At 37.9% G+C, this 19854-nt stretch overlaps 1 protein-coding gene across 2 annotated transcripts in view; it reads right to left on the minus strand.

The window, feature by feature from the left end:
• Positions 1 to 19854, minus strand: part of MSH2 (mutS homolog 2) — an 82335-nt gene that overhangs the window by 14962 nt on the left and 47519 nt on the right. For both annotated transcript variants that reach the window (XM_047745648.1, XM_047745647.1), the window contains 3 exons: positions 15861 to 15970; positions 2252 to 2375; positions 238 to 388 (listed from right to left, as the gene is read on the minus strand). In XM_047745648.1, coding sequence (XP_047601604.1) covers positions 238 to 388; positions 2252 to 2375; positions 15861 to 15970 — 385 coding nt within the window. The remainder of the gene's footprint in view (positions 1 to 237; positions 389 to 2251; positions 2376 to 15860; positions 15971 to 19854) is intronic.

Below are 19854 nucleotides of genomic sequence, written 5' to 3' on the forward strand. Positions count from 1 at the left end.
AAAAAAGACCCAAACAGTCCCTTCAGTCAATGATGAAAAGAGGAGTTATTTATAACAAGGTGTGTTGGAACACGTGATAAGGCTCTTAGAAGAAAATAAAACTTCATTCTCACCTGATACCTCCTATCAATAAGTAAGGTAAAACTTCCTTAACATAAAACATTCATGTCTCATCAGAGAATAATTTAGTTCCATGGACCTACTGAAGGCTTAACAAAATAATGTAGGCATACAAACCTGTTGGTAAATTTAACACCATTCTTCTGAATGTCCACCGTACTGAAGTTTTTATTGTTACGAAGGACTTTTTCTTCCTTACATGTTACGCGAAAGTAATAACCAAACTGTGCATTGGAATCCAGTTTAATCTGTTTGCCAGGATCCAAACCTTCAAGATATGGAAATAAAGACAAAGCATGTCATGGATGCCTACAGCCACCTTTCAATGTAAATGTTTAAAATAATTAACTCTTACTACAAGACAGCACAGTGGAAATTACTATGATGACCTAACCGGGAACTATTCAAACTTTACTTCACTTAAAAACTGTAAATAAATGAAGGCTATCTATAAAATCCTTGAACTCTGTATTAATGGTAGCTTCTGACGTGCAAGTGCTTTCTGGATACGGCCATCCCAAGGCTAAAGAGCACCAAAGTAGGCTATGTCCAGAGGGTTCACACCATACTGTCCCTGACCCTGAGGAGCTCTGCACCACGGTTCTTTACTTCACTGAAGCATTTCTCTGGAACTAACACAGAGTAGGATTAAAATAAACACACTTTCCAAACAAAAACTTAAGTCTCTCATAATGAAACTCTATAAAACAAGGACATACAGTTTCTGTTAAATGTAGGAAATTTCACAAAATGAGCAATGATCGATCACCTGGATTATATTTACCTAAGATTTTTGAGTTTTTCTAAGTCTGTCCCCATCCTCTCATTCATCAATGTGATCTTTAGAGTACAAATCAGAAGAGAGAGACCATATTTACAAATTTAATTGCTAAAGCATGGCTATCAAATATTAGTAGTAGCCAACAACTAAAGACAGACTTCACTGGGCTAGGGAGGGAAGAGATCATAGAAAGAACGTGAAAGGGCTATGAAATGAGAAGAGTAAAGAAAGGCAAAGATTCTTTACCTGGTTAGTCCATATATGGATTCTCCATGGTAACTATCTGCAAAATTTTTTGTATATGTAGGTATGGACATATTTCTGGGAAGAGGATTCATCAGATTCTCCAGAAATTTATTAAGAATTACTGCCTGAGGGCTCTACTAATATGCTAAGCTATATTTATTCATTCAACATACACATGAGAGATGTTCAAACAAAAAGGTTCATAAATTCAGAACAAATTAGTGTGAATAATATGAGACTAATTGGGGAATTAATAATCTAGTATGGGGGACTTGGGCTGCTCAGTTGGTTAAGCATCAGACTCTGGATTTTGGCTCAAGTCATGATCTCAGGGTCCTGAGATCAAGCCCCATGCTAGGCTCTACACAGGGTGAGAAGGAGCCTGCTTAAGATTTTCTCTCTCCTGGGGCACCTGGGTGGCTCAGTGGGTTAAGGTCTCTGCCTTCCGCTCGGGTCGTGGTCCCGGGGTCCTAGGATCAAGCCCCACATCCGGCTCTTTGCTTGGCAGGGAGCCTGCTTCCCCCTCTCTCTGCCTGCCTCTCTGCCTACTTGTGATCTCTCTCTCTCTCTGTTAAAAAATTAAATAAAATATTAAAAAAAAAAAAAAAAAGATTTCCTCTCTCCTTCTCCCTCTTTCCCTCCCCGAAGTTCCACATGTGTTCTCTCTCTCAAAACAAAACAAAAATCAGTATGGAAGGTAGACATTTTAAAAAAGCTGATGTTACTGACATGCCTGCGAATACCAAAGCCAAATCAATGAACTAGTAGAATGATGCTGACAGAGGAGGTGGTGTTTAATACAGATCCTATTTCAAGGAAATGATGCAAGGGCCTCTTGGTTGATTTGTCTGGAAGGAATGTGGGATTATCCTGGGGTTGGAAAGTTAGTGAGAGACAAATCTGGAAGAGGGTGAGGCTCCAAATGCAAAGCATCCTATATCTCAACTTGGAAGTATCTATAATTTTATTCTGTTGAAGAAAGGCCTGGCACTTTAAGCAAGAAGTGGCATGATCCACTATGTCTTCTAGGCAAGTAATTCTGGCACAAGTGGGAACACTATATAGACAAAAGAATTATTCAAACCACCAATGAGGCCTTCTTACCTAGATCTCTCGCCGCATTTACTAATGTTGACTGCATCTTCTTTTCTAAGTCATCCATTATTTCTCTTAATTCACTCAGATTGGGATCAAATGAAGGTTTCACAAGGAATTCATGGTTTTCCACCTACAGACAGAACAAAGAATAGCTAAATTTTACAAATGATGGGTAAAGATGGAAATAACATTGTGTTTTCTTTTCCTTCATTTAAATTTCACTTGTATTTTGAGTTAAACTTATGTTTTAACTTACTCTGCCATTAAGGAGTTCCCATTTATTAGATGTAAAATTCTCGTCTATAAGGAGCTTAGAGCACTAGACACCCAAAATTACTTAGATGAAAAAGAAGCAGAGCTTATGTCACTAGTATATTCAATATTTTTTATTTACACTTCCCCTAAACAATGTTTATATGTTCTTCCTGAACATTACTGAAGAATGTTCAATGTTCCATAGCCTATAACAGAAGTGTTAGTTTTACCTAAACCAAGGATCCATCTTAGGAACCTCAAAATTAAAATAAGTAATAAATATAAAAAAACTACAGAATTTCATTTATTCAAACTGAAAGTTGATCAAAATCTCTCAGGGTGGGTGGTGGGGGGCGCCTGGGTAGTTCAGTCATTTGAGTGTCTGACTCCTGATTTCAGCTCAGGTCACGATCGCAGGATCCTGGGATCAAGCCTGGCATCATGCTCTGTGCTCACAATGAAGTCTGCTTGGGACTCTCTCCCCCTCCGTCTGCCCCTCCTCCTGCTCTCTGGCTTCTTCTAAAATAAATAAAATCTTTTTTTTTTTTTAAAGATTTTATTTATTTATTTGACAGAGAGAGATCACAAGTAGACGGAGAGGCAGGCAGAGAGAGAGAGAGAGAGAGGGAAGCAGGCTCCCTGCTGAGCAGAGAGCCCGATGTGGGCCTCGATCCCAGGACCCTGAGATCATGACCTGAGCTGAAGGCAGCGGCTTAACCCACTGAGCCACCCAGGCGCCCTAAAATAAATAAAATCTTAAAAAATAATCTCTCTTAAAGGCTTTATTTCCCTAAATTCTTACTAAGAGTCATCAAAAAAAAATAATGAAAGATTTCATTTACAATGGCAAATGTACACACAAAATATTTAGAAACAAAGTCTTACTTTTTTTTTTTTTTTAAAGATTTCTTTGAGAGAGAGACACACACACACAGAGCTTGAGCAGGGGAGAGGAGGCAGAGGAAGAGGGAGAGGGAGAGGCAGACTCCCTGCTCAGCGGGGATCCTAATGCGGGGCTCCATTCCAGAACCCTGGGATCATGACCTGAGCCGAAAGCAGAAGCTTAACTGACTGAGCCATCCAGATGCCCCTAGAAACAAAGTCTTAACTATTTAGGACTTTGTTTTTTAAAGATAGATTATTTATTCATTTGACAGAGAGAGAGAGAGAGACAGAGAGACAGAGCGCGTGTGCAAGTGCACAGGCAGGCAGAGTAGCAGACAGAGGGAGAGGGAGAAGCAGGCTCCCTGCTGAACAAGGAATCTGGTGTGGAACTCGATCCCAGGACCCCAGGATCATGACCTAAGCCGAAGGCAGACACTTAATCGACTGAGTCATCCAGGTACCCCAACTACTTAGGACTTTTATTAAAAATAACTGCTTACTGCAATATTGAAAACAACTGGTAAGTAAAAAGATAAACTATGAAAAGAGAAAACCAAACCAAAATTAACATCTACTCATTCCTAAGAGATGGTCCAACAGGAATCCCCTTTTTGAAATAGAACAATTAAAACTTAGACAAAATTAGGAAAGAATACCTTTAAAAAAGAATGAGGCATATCCTTACAGACACTAAGAACTATTAAAAAGAATTACGGGGGAAAAAACAAATAAAAATTAAAAAAAAAAAAAAAAAAAAAAAAAAGAATTAGGGGAGGGAAGCCCAATGTCCCAAGCAAGCAACTCTTATCTCAGGGATTAAGTTAAAGCCCCACGTTGGGTGTGGAGCCCATTTGAAAAACAGAACAAAAATAAACAAACAAACAAACAAAAAACCTACTAAAAATAATTATGTAGAAAAGCACAATATAGGAGAGTCAGTTTTCCTAAGACAGGGAGATTTTTAAAAAAAACTTATAAATGGGATTAATAAGATCTCTTGCCAATTACTCCCCACTTATTCAGAGCACACCTTCTTCACATATCAAACACAAGAATAAAGAATTAAAATTACAAAAAGTTAGCAAGAAAAAAAAGAATAAAACATTTATCAAATAACTTTCTAAATTTAAACCGACAAGAGATTTCATCATACTGAAATACAAATTTTTGAATAAACCTAATTGAAAAAAATACAAAAAGATCTGTAAAAATAGCTATACAAAATGTAAAAATGGAAAGATCAACTTTTTCTTTATAAAGGAACTTGGTTTGCAAGTATCTGAAAAATATCAAGGTTGTTAAATAGGCCAATATAAAAACACACAATTCACAGAAGAGAAAGTAAGTAGTAAACTAACCCACAGGAAAATGTTAAAGCTCAACAATAAAAGATATGAATATTTAAGTAACTTAAGATACTATGCTACAGCTATTTTTTTTTTAAAGGAAAAGAAATCCTACCACCAGATACTAATGAGGCTACAGTGAAATTAGTATACTCATTCACTTCTGGTGAGAATCTAAGTTGTTATAACCTTAAAAAAAAAGGCAGTATGAGACAAGATTCAGAGATATTTGTTATACTCTTTGACACAGCAATTCTACTCCCAGGAATTCAACCTCAGGAATAATGCAACAGATGCAAAAACAACACCAGGGATGAGTAAGATCTCTGCAGATTTATCTGTTACAGCAAAACCCATAAATGATAACATTTGCACAATGATACATCATTAATATTACACATTTGATTCAAACAGATAGTGAAGATGATGTAGAAAAAACAACTAAGACTTACAATAATTTCAAGGAAAAATAATGCTACACTGGTGGGCTAACACTGCTGAAGAATTTGCCTCTTCCATAAGAGGCAGAGCCATGTCAAGCTCCTAGCCTTGCCCCATCTTCCAGAAGTCTTCTGGTGAACCAACAAAACCCTGAGAATTACTCACTAATAATCTAAATCTGGAGAAGAAAAGCAGAACTGGTATCCTTCCATTTTCCATTCTCAGGAGGGGAATGACCTCTAGTTGTCTGTCCAACAACATCACCCACCTATCACCAGAAACACACACACACTCATTACATCAGACTACACACCAGAGATGAAGAAAAAGAAATCCAGGCTTGTAACTCCAAAATGGGATAATGAAATTAAGAAACAAGGTAAAAGAACAAAGAAAGGAAATTAAGGTCATTTAAATAAGAATAAAACACAATACACCAAAGAAAAGATACAGCTGGATCAAATTACCTGAAGTACAAATACTAAATATTATAAGCAGTTTTTTCAAATAAATGCACAGTTGAGTTAAAAAACAAACAAACTAGAGGTCAGAGCCCCTGCAAAGTAAAGGGTTGCCAGCATAAAGCCAGGTTACAAGGACCATTTTTAATAGCCATCTGTAGGGGGTACATGGATGGTTCAGTAGGTTAAGCATCTGACTCCTGGTTTTGGGTCCAGGTCAAGATTGCTATCGGGGCCCCATGCTGTGGGGCTCCATGCTCAGCAGGGAGTCTACTTCTCTCCCTCCCTCTGCCCTTTCCTGCCCCGTGCTTGCACCCATTCTCTCAAATAAGTAAATAAATAAATAAACCTTTAAAAAAAATAATCCTCTATCAGGCTGAGCCCCTAAGAAAGGGAAGAAAAAGATGAAATTTCCTCCCTGACAAAAAGTTGGCTTTCACTGGGGTTGGGATTTCAAATTCTATTTTTGTTGGCAGTGGAAAAGCCTGCTGATTGTTGCTATTTCTACTATCCTCTCCTTCTACAGATTGATCTGACCGCTTCTCACAGGATACGTGACTACTAAGAACAAAGACCCCATCTTCAACTTCCCTTGCAGCTTGTGTGGGGACAGGACTAAATTCTGGCCAAGAGAACAATGAGCAGAAATGCTGTGTACCATTTCCATAAAGTGCCCTCCTCTTTCCCTTTTGTCTTCTCCCGCTTGCTGCAATAAAGACAAGGTAGCAAGCTGATGTGTACCTTGTCAGGCAATACCCTAAGGGTTCTGTTCTGGAGCAAAAGAGGAGGAGGCAAATCACAGAGACAGCAGGGCTATCCTGACAGCCTCTGCCGCTTTGCTCACACTGCCCTGACAGAAAAGTAAGCCCATATTCTTGCTTATGCCACCATTATTTTATTTGGGGCTTCTTTTTTAGCAGCTAAATCTCTGCCCCAACAAATCAAAAAAGCTCCAGGCTGAGAAATTAAAAGTGTTCCTGGCTTATGAGGTGCTGAGGTGGCTCAATCAGCTCAGGTCATGATCTCGAACCCTGCATCAGGCTTCATGCTCATCTCTCTCCCTCTGCCGCTCCCCCTGTTCACATACTCTCTTGCTTTTTCTCTCTACATAAATACACAAAATTTTTAAAAAACAAACAAAAAACAACAAAAACAAAAGTGTTCCTGGCTTACATTGTGGGATATATGGCAAGGGCAAATTTTATCTGAGGGAGGGGGAGGACGTAAGATTTGCACAGACAGAACCGAGATAGATGCAAATTCATAATCTAAATATACATAACAGACAAGGAAAGAAGCCACCAACAATAACAGTCCCCAAAAAAAAAAAAAAAAAAAAAAAAAAGACTCAGCAGAAACAAGGGGTAGATTTAAACCAAGAAATTTTAGATATGGAATATTAAGTATATTAAAATATTTGAAGTAATAGAGAATGGAACACATGAGCAAAGAACAAAATGCTACTTAAAAATAAAAAGACTAGACAGAGTTAGAAATGAACAAAATAACTTTTATAAATAAAAAATACAGTCATTGAAAAAAAACCCTAAGGACTGGTTAAACATATCAGCACTGAAGAGACACTCAGTGAATTGGAACATCTCAAGTAATCACAAAGAGAGCAGCACAGACGCATGGCAGAGAAAGAATGTGAAAGTCTAACATATGTCCGATCACAATTCTAGAAGAGAATGAAGAACACAACATTTAAAGAGATAATGATTGATAATTTTCCACAACAGATAAAAGACACGAATTCTCTGATTAAGAAAACATAGCAAATCCAAATAGAAAAAAGAAGTCCACTTCTGGACTCAAGAGCAATAAAAGGAATCAATCTGGAACCAAGACTTCCCAACAATAATAATTCAAGCCAAAAGACAGCACAATACAATCTTACAGGTACTAAGAAAAATAACTATCTGGAATCAAGAGCATATCTTGATTCCAGATAGTTAAAATCTCCTTCAAGAGCATATAGACCTTTTCAAACAAACAAAACCTAACTAAACAGACTGCCAATAAAAGAACTCCTGAAGAATATTCAGGAAGAAGAAATGAATAGCAAAGAAATTGGTAAGCATATGGGCAAATCTAAACTTAACACTGACTATACAGAATGGAAATCTAAAGGGGTAAAAAACACAGAACTAAAATACCAGCCCATAATGAAGAAATGTAATCTGATCTCAGATATCCTAAGACCCTATTATTTTGGGAGCTAAGTGAGAAGACTCTGATAGACTTGATTTTGATAAGACATGTATACGCATTTTGTAAAAATTTGCGAATAATTTCCAAACCAGTGGAGGTATGACAGGATGGGGAGAACAGGAAAGGGAAAATGGAATTTTAAAAATCCAATCAATATGTAAGAAAGACAGAATGAGTAAGGGGAACCAGAAAGAATAGGAATCACATAGTAATATTATAGAAATAAATCCAAATTGTCACTTAAAAAAAGATTATCAAAATTTAAAATAAATAAAATCCAGCTATAAGCTCTGTTACTATAAAGACTCACAAAGGATAGAAAAATACACACCATGTAAAAAACTAAAAAGGAGTCTGGGATAGCCCTCTTACTATCAGACAAAAAAAAACAAACAAAAACAAAACACAACAACAACTAAGGCAAAAAGCATCACTAAGGACACTGTCTCTAAAGAATGATGAAGCCTCAGTTCACCACAAAGAAAAATACAGCTGTGTGTTGAGAAACGTATAAAGCAATAATGGACTGAACCATAGAAAGAAATCCAAACTTCTCTCAATAACTCAGTAGATCAACAATTAGCAAGCATACAGACAATGTGAACAGAACTAAAGCTTTATCTAATCTAATGGACACACAGAAAATTCTGCAACCAAAATTAGGGAGCACGCTTGATCCTCAAGTACACGGAGAACATTTATGAAACTGGGATGTACCAAGCTTAGAAATTAAATACACACACACACACATTTCTAAACAAATGGTAACAGGAATAAAATTCTGACAAGTGAGTAAGAGATTGTACCTTTAAAAACTTACAAGATACATTCAGCTAAAGCAACACAGAAATGCTTACTGAAAAAGAAAAGGCTGGAAAAATAGTGAGCACTCAATTAAAGAGGTAAAAAAAAAACAAAAATAGGTAGATAAATATACATAAGAACTGAAATTGATGAAATAAAAAGCAAAGATACAAAAGAGGATTTAAAAAGTCACAAACTGGGCGCCTGGGTGGCTCAGTGGGTTAAGCCTCTGCCTTCGGCTCAGGTCGTGATCTCAGGGTCCTGGGATCGAGCCCCACATCGGGCTCTCTGCTCCGCGGGGAGCCTGCTTCCTCCTCTCTCTCTGCCTGCCTCTCTGCCTCCTTGTGATTTCTGTCTGTCAAATAAATAAATAAATCTTAATAAAAAAAAAAATTTTTAAAAGTCACAAACTGAGTCTCTAAAAAAATACAAACTATGGAAAGGAGGCACAAATTATATTAAAAATAAGCAGGAACGGGTGCCTGGGTGGCTCAGTGGGTTAACCCTCTGCCTTAGGCTCAGGTTATGATCTCAGGGTCCTGGGATCGAGCCCCAGAGCCCCACATCGGGCTCTCTGCTCGGCAGGGAGCCTGCTTCCCCCACCTCTGCCTACTTGTAATGGATCTCTCGCTCTCAAATAAATAAATAAATAAATCTTAAAGGGGGGGGCAGGGAATATATCAGCAAATACAGCAGTGTTTTTTAAAAATAATAAACATTACTATGAACAACATGAGGCAAGTGGAAAATGTGAAGTACGTGTTTCTCAGAACAAGGGTATAGTATCCAAAATATATACAGAACTCTTTAGAACTCATCAACAAAGACAACCCAACTGTAAAATGAGCAAAGGATCTGGAGAGAAATTTCTCCAAAGACAGATGAATAAATGGCCATCAAACATACGAAAACATGCCCAACATCATTAGCCACCAGGGTAATGTAAATCAAAACCATAATGAAATACCACTTCACATCCACCAGGCTGGCTATCAAGACAATGCCCAAAAAACAAATATGGTGGCTCATCAGTTGGTTAGCAGCCGACTCTTGCCTTCCGCTCAGGTCATCATCTCGGGTCCTAGGATCGAGCCCATTTTTGGGTTCTGCGCTCAGGATTTCTCTCCCCCTCCCTCTGCCTGCAAGTCCCCACAAGTGCCACCTCTCTCACTTTCTCTCTAAAATAAATAAATCTTAAAAAAAAAAAAAAGAATAATTATTAGTAACAATGTGAAGAAACTGGAAACCTCCTATATTGCTTGTGGGAATGTTAAATGATGCAGACACTTAGAAAAACAATCTGGTAATTCCTCAAAAAGTTAAACATAAAATTACCATATGACACAGCAATTCTATTCCTAAATAAATACCTAAAAGAAATGGAAACAGGTACTCAAATACTTGTATATAACTGTTCATAAAAGCCCCAATCATAATAGCCAAGAGTCAGAAACAACCTAAAGGTCCACCAACAAACAAAAGCCGAAACAGACCCATAAATACAAAGAACTGTTAACTGCCAGAAGGCAGGGGGATGGGAGGACGGGCAAGACCAGCAGGGGGAGTGGGAGGTACCGGCTTTCCATTATGGAATGAATAAGTTGCAGGGATGAAACATGCAGCTCAGGGAATATAGTCAATGGTACCGCAGGAGCATTGTGCATTGAGCACATAGCATTACATGTTGACTTCTCCACGTCGTACACTGAAACTAATATTAACATAGTATGCCAACTACACTTCAATCAAAAAAATAAAAATAAATAAAAAATAGGAAACAAGGACAACTATAAGCAAAAATGTCAACATGTATTTAGAGATAATTCTAGGTGGGAGAATATGAATGCTTCCTTTTTTGATATTTCTTTTTCATTTCCAAGAACAAAAACACTGAAGCATTTATATACTACAGTACCTTTACAGCTTACATACACTCACACAATGATATAGTTGTATTAAGATCATGCAACTGTGGCTTTTTAAAAACTTTCAATTTTTGGTACCAGTATTGTCAGTAAAGATTTATCTAACATTACTTCTTTTCCAGTAATAGAGGAAATGTCAGTTAATAAGTGTATATGGAAAACTAATATTAAAAGGTAAAGTGCTCAAATATGGTATAGAAAGATTTTTAAAAATTTAATGTATCTCACTGAATCACCCAATCTAACTGAAACTATTTTTTGGTGAAAATTCATTGCCTTTTTGAACCTTGTCCTGGGGCAGCACAGATCTACATTTCTATTTACTTCAGAAATAGAAAATTTTTCCATAAGATTTATGGAAACCAGACACAAAAGCACCTGTAGCATTACATACAAAGCAAAGCCTAGGAAAAAAGGCAAATTAACCCAACCATGCATGTAAATTACTGCTCCCTTCATCACTTAAGCTCCTAAGTGCACAGCTGGGAAAACATGAGTAAAGCTTTCAGAAATCACACATGAAATGATTGCTATCCTCTGAGGTCTGTTCAAAGTAGTTCTGAGTCATATAATTTAAATGTGTAAATTCATTAAAAATATCTACAATGACAGTGAAGGGATGAATTCACTTTATAACCCAAGGTAAGTTTAAAGGTTTATAACAGAATAAAGAAGATACTGTATTAGGCTGATTCCCTAGAGAATCTAGAGCAGGTTATAACTAGGAATCAGAGTTATTTAAGATAACCTCACACTATAAACATGAAAACCTTTAGTTACAGGACAGTATCTTAGTAGGACATGGCTGATTGTCTACACCACAGTCATTCCCCTTCTTCCCCCTTTCCAGTAGTGCTCTCTCATTTGTCTATCTCCAACAGAGGGATACCAACCACCCCTAGTTGTCTTAGGCCACATCATTCTATATCCCTGGCCACAATCACGGCTTAAATGGCCTCATCAAGGCAACTTGCAGGACTCTTGCTTGGAATGTTGCATGAATTGCTACTGATAGGCAGCCAACCTAGGACCAAGAGGAACCAGCAAGAGTTAAGCTGAAATTCAAATCACAAAGATAGAAAGATCGAGAATTAGGTCCTCTGGATGGTGTCATTGAGCTGCTGGATTAAGCAACTCTAAATTAAAGCTAACCCTATTTCTAGACTTTCTAATTCATATACCAGGGTATACTGAAGTTCAAGTTATGTGCAAAATAAACAGTCCTAACAGATACTGAGTTTAACCTCAAACAGTCTAGTGGGGGTGGGGTGGGATCCACAACTCATATCTTATTGACACAGTAATTAATGTTGATGAGGGGTCCAGAATATGTCATAGTGGCATAAAAATTACTCCAAGATGAAAGCATCCGAGAATAGACTTTGTTTTTGAACTCTCTTATCTCCCTAAACGCAGAAACTCCCCCAAAGAACTGTTGTTGTAATTCCCCTCAGGGAGTTTCACAACCAAGGAAGTCAAAATTATCATAAATCACTCCCTAAAAGTCATTGTTTTCCCCTAAGTGCTCTTTTTACTCCTCTCCTATTCCCCAAGGCAACAGTATATAAAGCCCCAAATTCTAACAGTCTCTTGAATCACATTTTTCTGTGAACTCAAAATCTGTCCTCTTGCTAATCTATCAGTTTAATTAGCAGAGCTCCAAACAATGAACAGAAGAGGACAGAAAAAAAGTTTTTTCTTCCCCTACAAAGAACTTAATGTTTTACTTTCAGATTAAGAAATCAAGGTTTGGGGGCACCTGGGTGGCTCAGTGGGTTAAAGCCTCTGCCTTCGGCTCAGGTCATGATTCCCAGGGTCCTGGGATCGAGGCCCCCCCCTCACGCCCGCACTGGGCTCTCTGCTCTGCAGGGAGCCTGCTTCCCTCTCTCTCTACCTGCCTGCCTCTCTGCCTACTTGTGATCTCTGTCTGTCAAATAAATAAATAAAATCTTTAAAAAAAAAAAAAAGGAAAGAAAGAAATCAACGTTTGTTAAAATTTTAAGTGACAGCAATGAAATTAGGACAAATAACCTCTTCTTTTCCAGTCTATATCCGTATAATTGCAGTGCCTGCCTTCCTGAAATCCACCTCTTTCCCAGACACAAAATCTTTTTTTTGTGTGATTTTTTTTTATTAATTTTATTTTTTATAAACATATATTTTTATCCCAGGGGTACAGGTCTGTGAATCACCAGGTTTACACACTTCACAGCACTCACCATAGCACATACCCCTCCCCAGTGTCCATAATCCCACCCGCCTCCCAACCCCCCTCCCTCCATCAACCCTCAGTTTGTTTTGTGAGATTAAGAGTCACTTATGGTTTGTCTCCCTCCCAATTCCATCTTGTTTCATTACTCTTCTCCTACCCCTTAACCCCCCATTTGCATCTCCTATCCCTCATATCAGGGAGATCATATGATAGTTGCCAGACACAAAATCTTACAACACTCTAATTCTATAGCGTTGAGAATTAACACTACTATTTTACAGTCACAGTATAGTTTAGTTTAACAGGTATGTGTCAAGTATTTCAGATCAAAGTAAAAAATCTTAACCCACAACAAGGAAAGTTTAGTATAATGGAGCTGGAGGATAGCAGACCAGACTGCCAACATTGTTCATCTGAAGAGGGAAGAATGGCAAACTTTTGCCTTCTATACTTCTTCGTATCATTTTGTTTCACTTGTACCAATAGTAGGTGTTAACCTTTACAAGCAGAAAAGCTTCAAATAAAGAAAACACTTTAAGATTCAATTCTGGCATTTTGGTACGTCATCATTTTGGCTTATCTGCTGCCAGTATGTATCCCAAAGGCTGGATGTATGCAGTCAAAATACTGCAGGACAGGAGGGAAGGGAGGCCAGAAGGTGGGGAAGGAGTAAATCAAAATGCACAATGATGAAGCGAAAAGTATCCAACCTTTTATCATCCTGCTACTTTTTGTAATTCTCATAGTAGCGGCTAATATCTTAGGTATAACGCAAACAATCACTTACTGCAGAGGACAGCTTTTCATGTCCCAGAGCAGAGAGGGGAGAAGACAGGTCCTATTAGGCAGGGTCTCGCATCTAGTTGGCAGGCTATGAATGTGATGGACCCAGATAAAAAGGCAGATGCATGGGGTCTTCAACAGAAGATTTTGTACATTTACATAGGGCTATAAATTTTTTTTTTTTAAAGATTCTATTTATCCATTTGACAGACAAAGATCGCCAAGTAGAGCAGAGGCAGGCAGAGAGAAAGAGGAGGAAGCAGGCTCCCTGCCGAGCAGAGAGCCCGATGTGGGACTCGATCCCAGGACGGGGCTATAAATTTTAAGAAACTCTTCAACATTCTCAATTTATACACACCAACCTCTGGCCAGATAATGCCCAGTGACTGCCCAAGACCGCAGCACTTTCAGCAGCCTGCAAACTGGTAAAAAGAAATCACAAGCTCATTCTCACTTTGAAAAATGACTGCATTTCTAATTTATTAGGAGTAATTTATTTTATAAATTCTCAAAGTGCGGTTGCCAGACAAGCAGCAGCATCTGGGTACATGTGAGAAATGCAAATTCTCTAGCCTCACCCCAGACTGAACGATTCTCACTCTAGGGACAGAGCTGAGCAATCTGTTTTAGCAAGCCCACCAGGTGGTTCTGATACATGTTTATATTTGAGACCCACAATATTAAAGCATGGCAACTTTTAGAAGAATAAAGTTGGCCACAAAAGGCAAAATCAACCGCAGCATTTCAGGAAAGTTAAGCTGTGGAGACAATGGAACGCTCTGATTCTTGCCTTCCCACCTCTCCCTATTTTAGACGGTTCTTATTAACCACCAAGAACTATACCTTTACATGCTTTCACTTAAAGAATGTTTACAGAAGCATCTGGGTAGCTCAGTCAGTTAAGCATCTGCCTCCTGGTTTCAGCTCAGGGTCCTCAGTGAGGAGTGTGCTTGTCCCTTCCCCCCAAATAAATAAATAAAAACTTGAAAAAATAAAGACCATTTATAAATATCCAACTCTGCCCCATCACAGGTAACATCACATCCTCAGCTCCTGATGGCAGTGGTGGTTCCAGTATCACATGTCTGCGAGCATCATTTCTGCCCCCCACTTATCTGAAAGTTTTATACCTAAAATCATTCCATTAATAGCAACATGACAGAGGTAACAATACCTAAATGCAAGTTTTCCCAATGAGAGTTGAACAATGCAAGTTTTTTGGCTGCTTGGAGCTATCACAGACAAAACAGTACCAGGAGAGTAAAGGATCCATACTTACATATACATATGCATGGACTTCTAAATCCAAAGAGCACACAATAAATGAGGCTTAACTGTTTTAACCCTGGGGTAACAATCCAGTGAAACCAAAATAAATCGATGTACCATAGGGCAAACTAACTCAAATCCAGTTATTAAGAATGCAAAGAATCTAACAATTAGCAAACCAAACTATTACCTTAATACAAATAATGTGAGAGCCCATATTCTCTGCATGATCATTTTTGACAGAAAATTTAGTGTAGAAAATTTTAAAGATATTATTTTTAAAGTCACAAAATTGAAAAACATTACATTTAATGGTCCCATATTAAATTTGTTCTATAAACAAACCTTTGACAGTAAAATTTACCATTCCATAAACTTCACTTTCAAATTAACTTTCATACAAGGATATTTTTAGCTATTTCAGAAACTATTCCCATTTTGTATTTATATATAAAATTACTGCTTAACATTGTTAAAAACCTGAGGATATAGATCGCTTCTTACACCCTAAATGCTCTTCTCACCTAACAAGAAATTTGGAACTAAACAGTACTTAGAGAATGGTTAACTTTTTAGTTATATCAGCAACTTTAAGGAAATACACACATATTCTAACCTCTTCCCCCAAAGACTTTCCTACATGAAAAATAAACAAAGGAGAAGTTGCATTCTCATGTGTTCCACATTTACCTTTATCTTCGTCTCTTTTCCAGTGATTACAATTTTCCTTCTCTTTTGAAATTAAAACAGAACTCAGCTTGCATATGTGGAATCTTTTACTTGTGAGATTTCCTTTAACCAGGCCAGTCATTTCCTATTAATCTTTATTCATCCACTAAAACAACTGTTATTTTTAAAAAAGCAACAAACTCGTCCCATCACTTAATCTTACGACCATGGTCTCAAAGGTGCCTCACAAAAATACCAAAATCAAATACTAAAGAAAAAAAAAACTGAAAAGTTTTCTGACACTCTTTTCAAAAATACTTTGCTGCTTGAATTCAAGAGTAGATTACATACCTGATCCATATCTAAAGTTGTTTCTATCATTTCCTGAAATTTGGAGAAATCAGAACGAAGATCAATAAGAGGAGTGACAAAAATGGCCAACAATAAACTCTGGTGTTTTCCTAAAAGAGAGCAAAAAATAGTAAATAAAATTCATCTCAGATAACAAACAGCATTTGATCCAAAAAAAAGTGCAGCCGGTCTTCAAGTTACTATTTACTCCTGTATTTTAATTGAAACGTGTTTAATATTTATTTTATAGGAAGGGAGATCGTCTGGCACGCAATGCTTCCTAATAAAACACTGCCTCCCCTGCCTGTCTGTAATCTCCTTCATAAGGAGCACTAGAGTTGCAGAAACATGAAATTAATTACAACTAAATGAACTGTATTTCTCTGCAGATTTAATAACCCAAAGTCAAAGTCATTAAAATAAAATGCCTCTAACTTACCCTATCCCTAATTTCCACTAATAATACAGTGTTGGAATTAACAGAGGTTAAATCAAGCCAAGTATTTACACTGGCACTTTACTTGATGTTATTTAAGAGCACATGCTGCGGAATTATATGAGAACGAGTAAGTGAAGCAACAGAGTCTATAGTGTGAAAGGCATGAGGTACAGACCTGGGTGCCAACCCCAACTCTGCTACTACTGGCTCTGTGATCTGGAGCACGTTACTCTGAGCCCCTTTCCCTTGTCAACAGGAGTAAAGACAACAGCGACGCAGAAGAGGAATAAATGATAACTCTACATTAACAATATAATATGCTTGACAATTAACAGGAGCTCAACTATGGTTACCATGTATTGTTACTGGTTACATTGCAAGGATTTTTTTTTTCTGACCTCCAATAAATTCTTTTACAAGAATTCTGCAAGTGATCTCTAGCCTACTGCATTTTGCTCCAAAGCAAGAGTTTCTTATCTTTTCTAGAAGTAGCAATAGCTCTTGATTGAGAAAACGATGAAAAGCTACTATGAAGTCAGCAATATTACTGCAAGAATTCATCTTTTATTAATCACAACAGCATCTACACATATTTAGAAAATAGTACATATGTGTGAAACATTATTTAGACAGTCTCTAAACAACACTTTGCCCACATAGTGTCTGTTGTGCTTCAACGCCTGGTTCTTTATTCTGAATTAACTAGCTCATACATTATTGGTAAATAGGAGAATGATGGAAGCAAGGTGAGGAGGTGGCTCTGGTTCACAAATAATTTTTTACTAGCCCACTAATGTTTTTAAGTGATCAAAGGCAAGCTTTCAGAGTAAACTTAGCCATATACGAAGACCTCGGAGTAATTGGCCCAATGGCCAGTGTACTTACCACTATACCAAGAAAAGCAGAGTATAGATGAAAAGAACAAAACATCTGCTGGTGTTTAAAGAATTTTTTTTTTTTAAACTAATTCTGTACCCTGGGTTCAGATGTTTAACTTTTCATGAAACTGACCTTTTTTAGAAGCAAACAGCCTAACAAGGCATCTCAAAGGAGGAACAAGAACTCAAGACTTTAAGGCTGCATGCAAAGAATCACCTGATGCTCATGCTAGGTACAAAGCAATGGAAATGTATGCAGGCTACTGTTCTATTAAAATGTGCTAATGCTTTTGCTAGTAATCATTTCAAAATTTTCATGTATTTTGAGGTCTACCTAAACTCTCCCTTTTTTTTTTCTGTAAGTTCTGTTATGTTTTCCAGCATCACAACATTGAAGAAATTAAGTTTGCTAAGAATAAACACGTGGTATTATTACAGAATACCTGTACAACCTTCAAAACCTGTCATTCTCAGAGTTTAATAGGCCCCTTCTGAGTTCACCTACTCCTTATCCTGCAAACTCTCACTAAAATCTAGAGTTCCTTCCCCTACCTATCATTTGTACTGAGGCCCCCAGCTGCCAATATCCAATTGGGTTTTTTCCCTCCAAATGGTTATGGTTTTTTAAATTAAAAATAATAGAGATGTAATTCACATACCAAACAACTCTCCATTTTAAAGTGTACAATCCAATGGTTTTAATTTATTTGACAGATTTGTGAAACAACCACCACAATCAATTTTCAAAGATTCACGTGCTCCTGAAGAGAAAGGGAACCCTGGACCCATCAGCAGTAACTTACCATTACCCTCCAACCTTCTGCCACTCCTCCAAGTCCAGGCAACCTATAACCCACTCTCTGTATTATAGATTTGCCTATTTGCATATTCCACGTAAACGGATCATATGATACTGTGACTGCCTTTTTTTACTTAGCATAATGTTTTCAAGATTCATCCTTGTGGCATCATGCATCAGTACTCCATTCCCTTTTATTGATGAATATATTGCATTATACAGATACAGCACATTTTATTTATCCATTCATCAAGTGAGGGACACCACTGGTTTTTTATAAACTCCATTTTTTTACACTAGTTATCACAGCCTAGGAAAGCCCTACAGTCTTTACTAGTGTCTTCACACAAGGACTACAGACCCTTAAATTCAAAGTACTACATAAACACAGAAAAGAAAACAAATTCTACCTTCATTTTTCTCTAACTCTCTAACCAGAATGTGACATCTCCTTCCATTGTTAATGTGTGCAATAAACCACAGTGGTATTCCCAGTACCTACGTCTATGTCATCGAGACAAAATCCCAGATATATTTTCATATCATATTACCGTTTTGGAGATGATTTTAAGTATCATTTAAACTCATTATTAGTTTGAAACTTAAGGACCTTAGTAGAACTTTACTCAGAATCATGTTATTTAATGCATTAATAAAGAGGATGTATTTATCAAGTTTATTTTCTATTTTGGTAAGTGTGTTTCATATACTGGGCTGCCTCTACAAGTCTGTATATTTTATGCATTTAAAACACTATTCTGAAGAGGGGTTCATAGGCTTTTTAGGGTCCACAGCACACAGAAAGTTAAAAACCTCAAACAGGCCTTACCTCTCTGGTCTCTATTCCTAAACATGCCCTTATCTCTATGTCTGTGCTTGATCACTCTAGCCTTCCCTTGCTCCTTCAACAAGGTCAAGCCTTAAGCACTTGCACTAGCTGGTTCCACTAGCCTCACCCCCAGATCTTAAACAGCTGGCTTCTATCATCATTCAAGCTGTGGAACTCAGACAGCGATTCCAGAAACGACCATCCCTGACCAACAGTTTGAGTGTCTCCCTGGCCCCAGCCAAGTCACTCTATCATATCAATATATGTACTTATCACTTACATATACTGTACTTATCACTACTTGAAAGTCTTGTTCACCAATGTTTATTGTCTGTCTCCCCTATCCTTCCAGTATTGCTGACCCTCCATAAAAACAGGGACATTATCTGTCACATCTACTGTTGTACCTCCTAGAACAATGCCCGGAACAAATGAACTAGCTGTTGAATGAATGACTTATTGAAGGAAGCAATCACGGGACTGGTGAAGCAATCACTGGTCATTAGTTTTGATACACACAATGCTCACGTAGCAAGCATACCAAAATATGACACAAGGAAATAACTGTTAGCTTCTTAGGTGCATCAAAATATGAAATGCCCAGTAATCAAATAATTAAAATTTCTGTAGGAAACGCCATTCACTGCCAAGCACTAAAAGATATATAACTTCTCGGGCGCCTGGGTGGCTCAGTGGGTTTAAGCCTCTGCTTTCGGCTCGGTCATGATCCCAGGGTCCTGGGATTGAGCCCCGCATCAGGCTCTCTGCTCAGCAGGGAGCCTGCTTCCTCCTCTCTCTCTCTGCCTGCCTCTCTGCCTACTTGTGATCTCTCTGTCAAATAAATAAATCTTTAAGAGGGGCGCCTGGGTGGCTCAGTGGGTTGAGCCTCTGCCTTCGCTCAGGTCATGATCTCAGGGTCCTGGGATCAAGCCCCGCATCGGGCTCTCTGCTCAGTGGGAAAAGCCTGCTTCCTCCTCTATCTCTGCCTGCCTCTCTGCCTACCTTGTGATCTCTGTCTGTCAAATAAATAAATAAAATATTAAAAAAAA

The sequence above is a fragment of the Lutra lutra genome, chromosome 9 (genome assembly GCF_902655055.1).
Source record: "Lutra lutra chromosome 9, mLutLut1.2, whole genome shotgun sequence".
Lineage (NCBI taxonomy): Eukaryota > Metazoa > Chordata > Mammalia > Carnivora > Mustelidae > Lutra > Lutra lutra.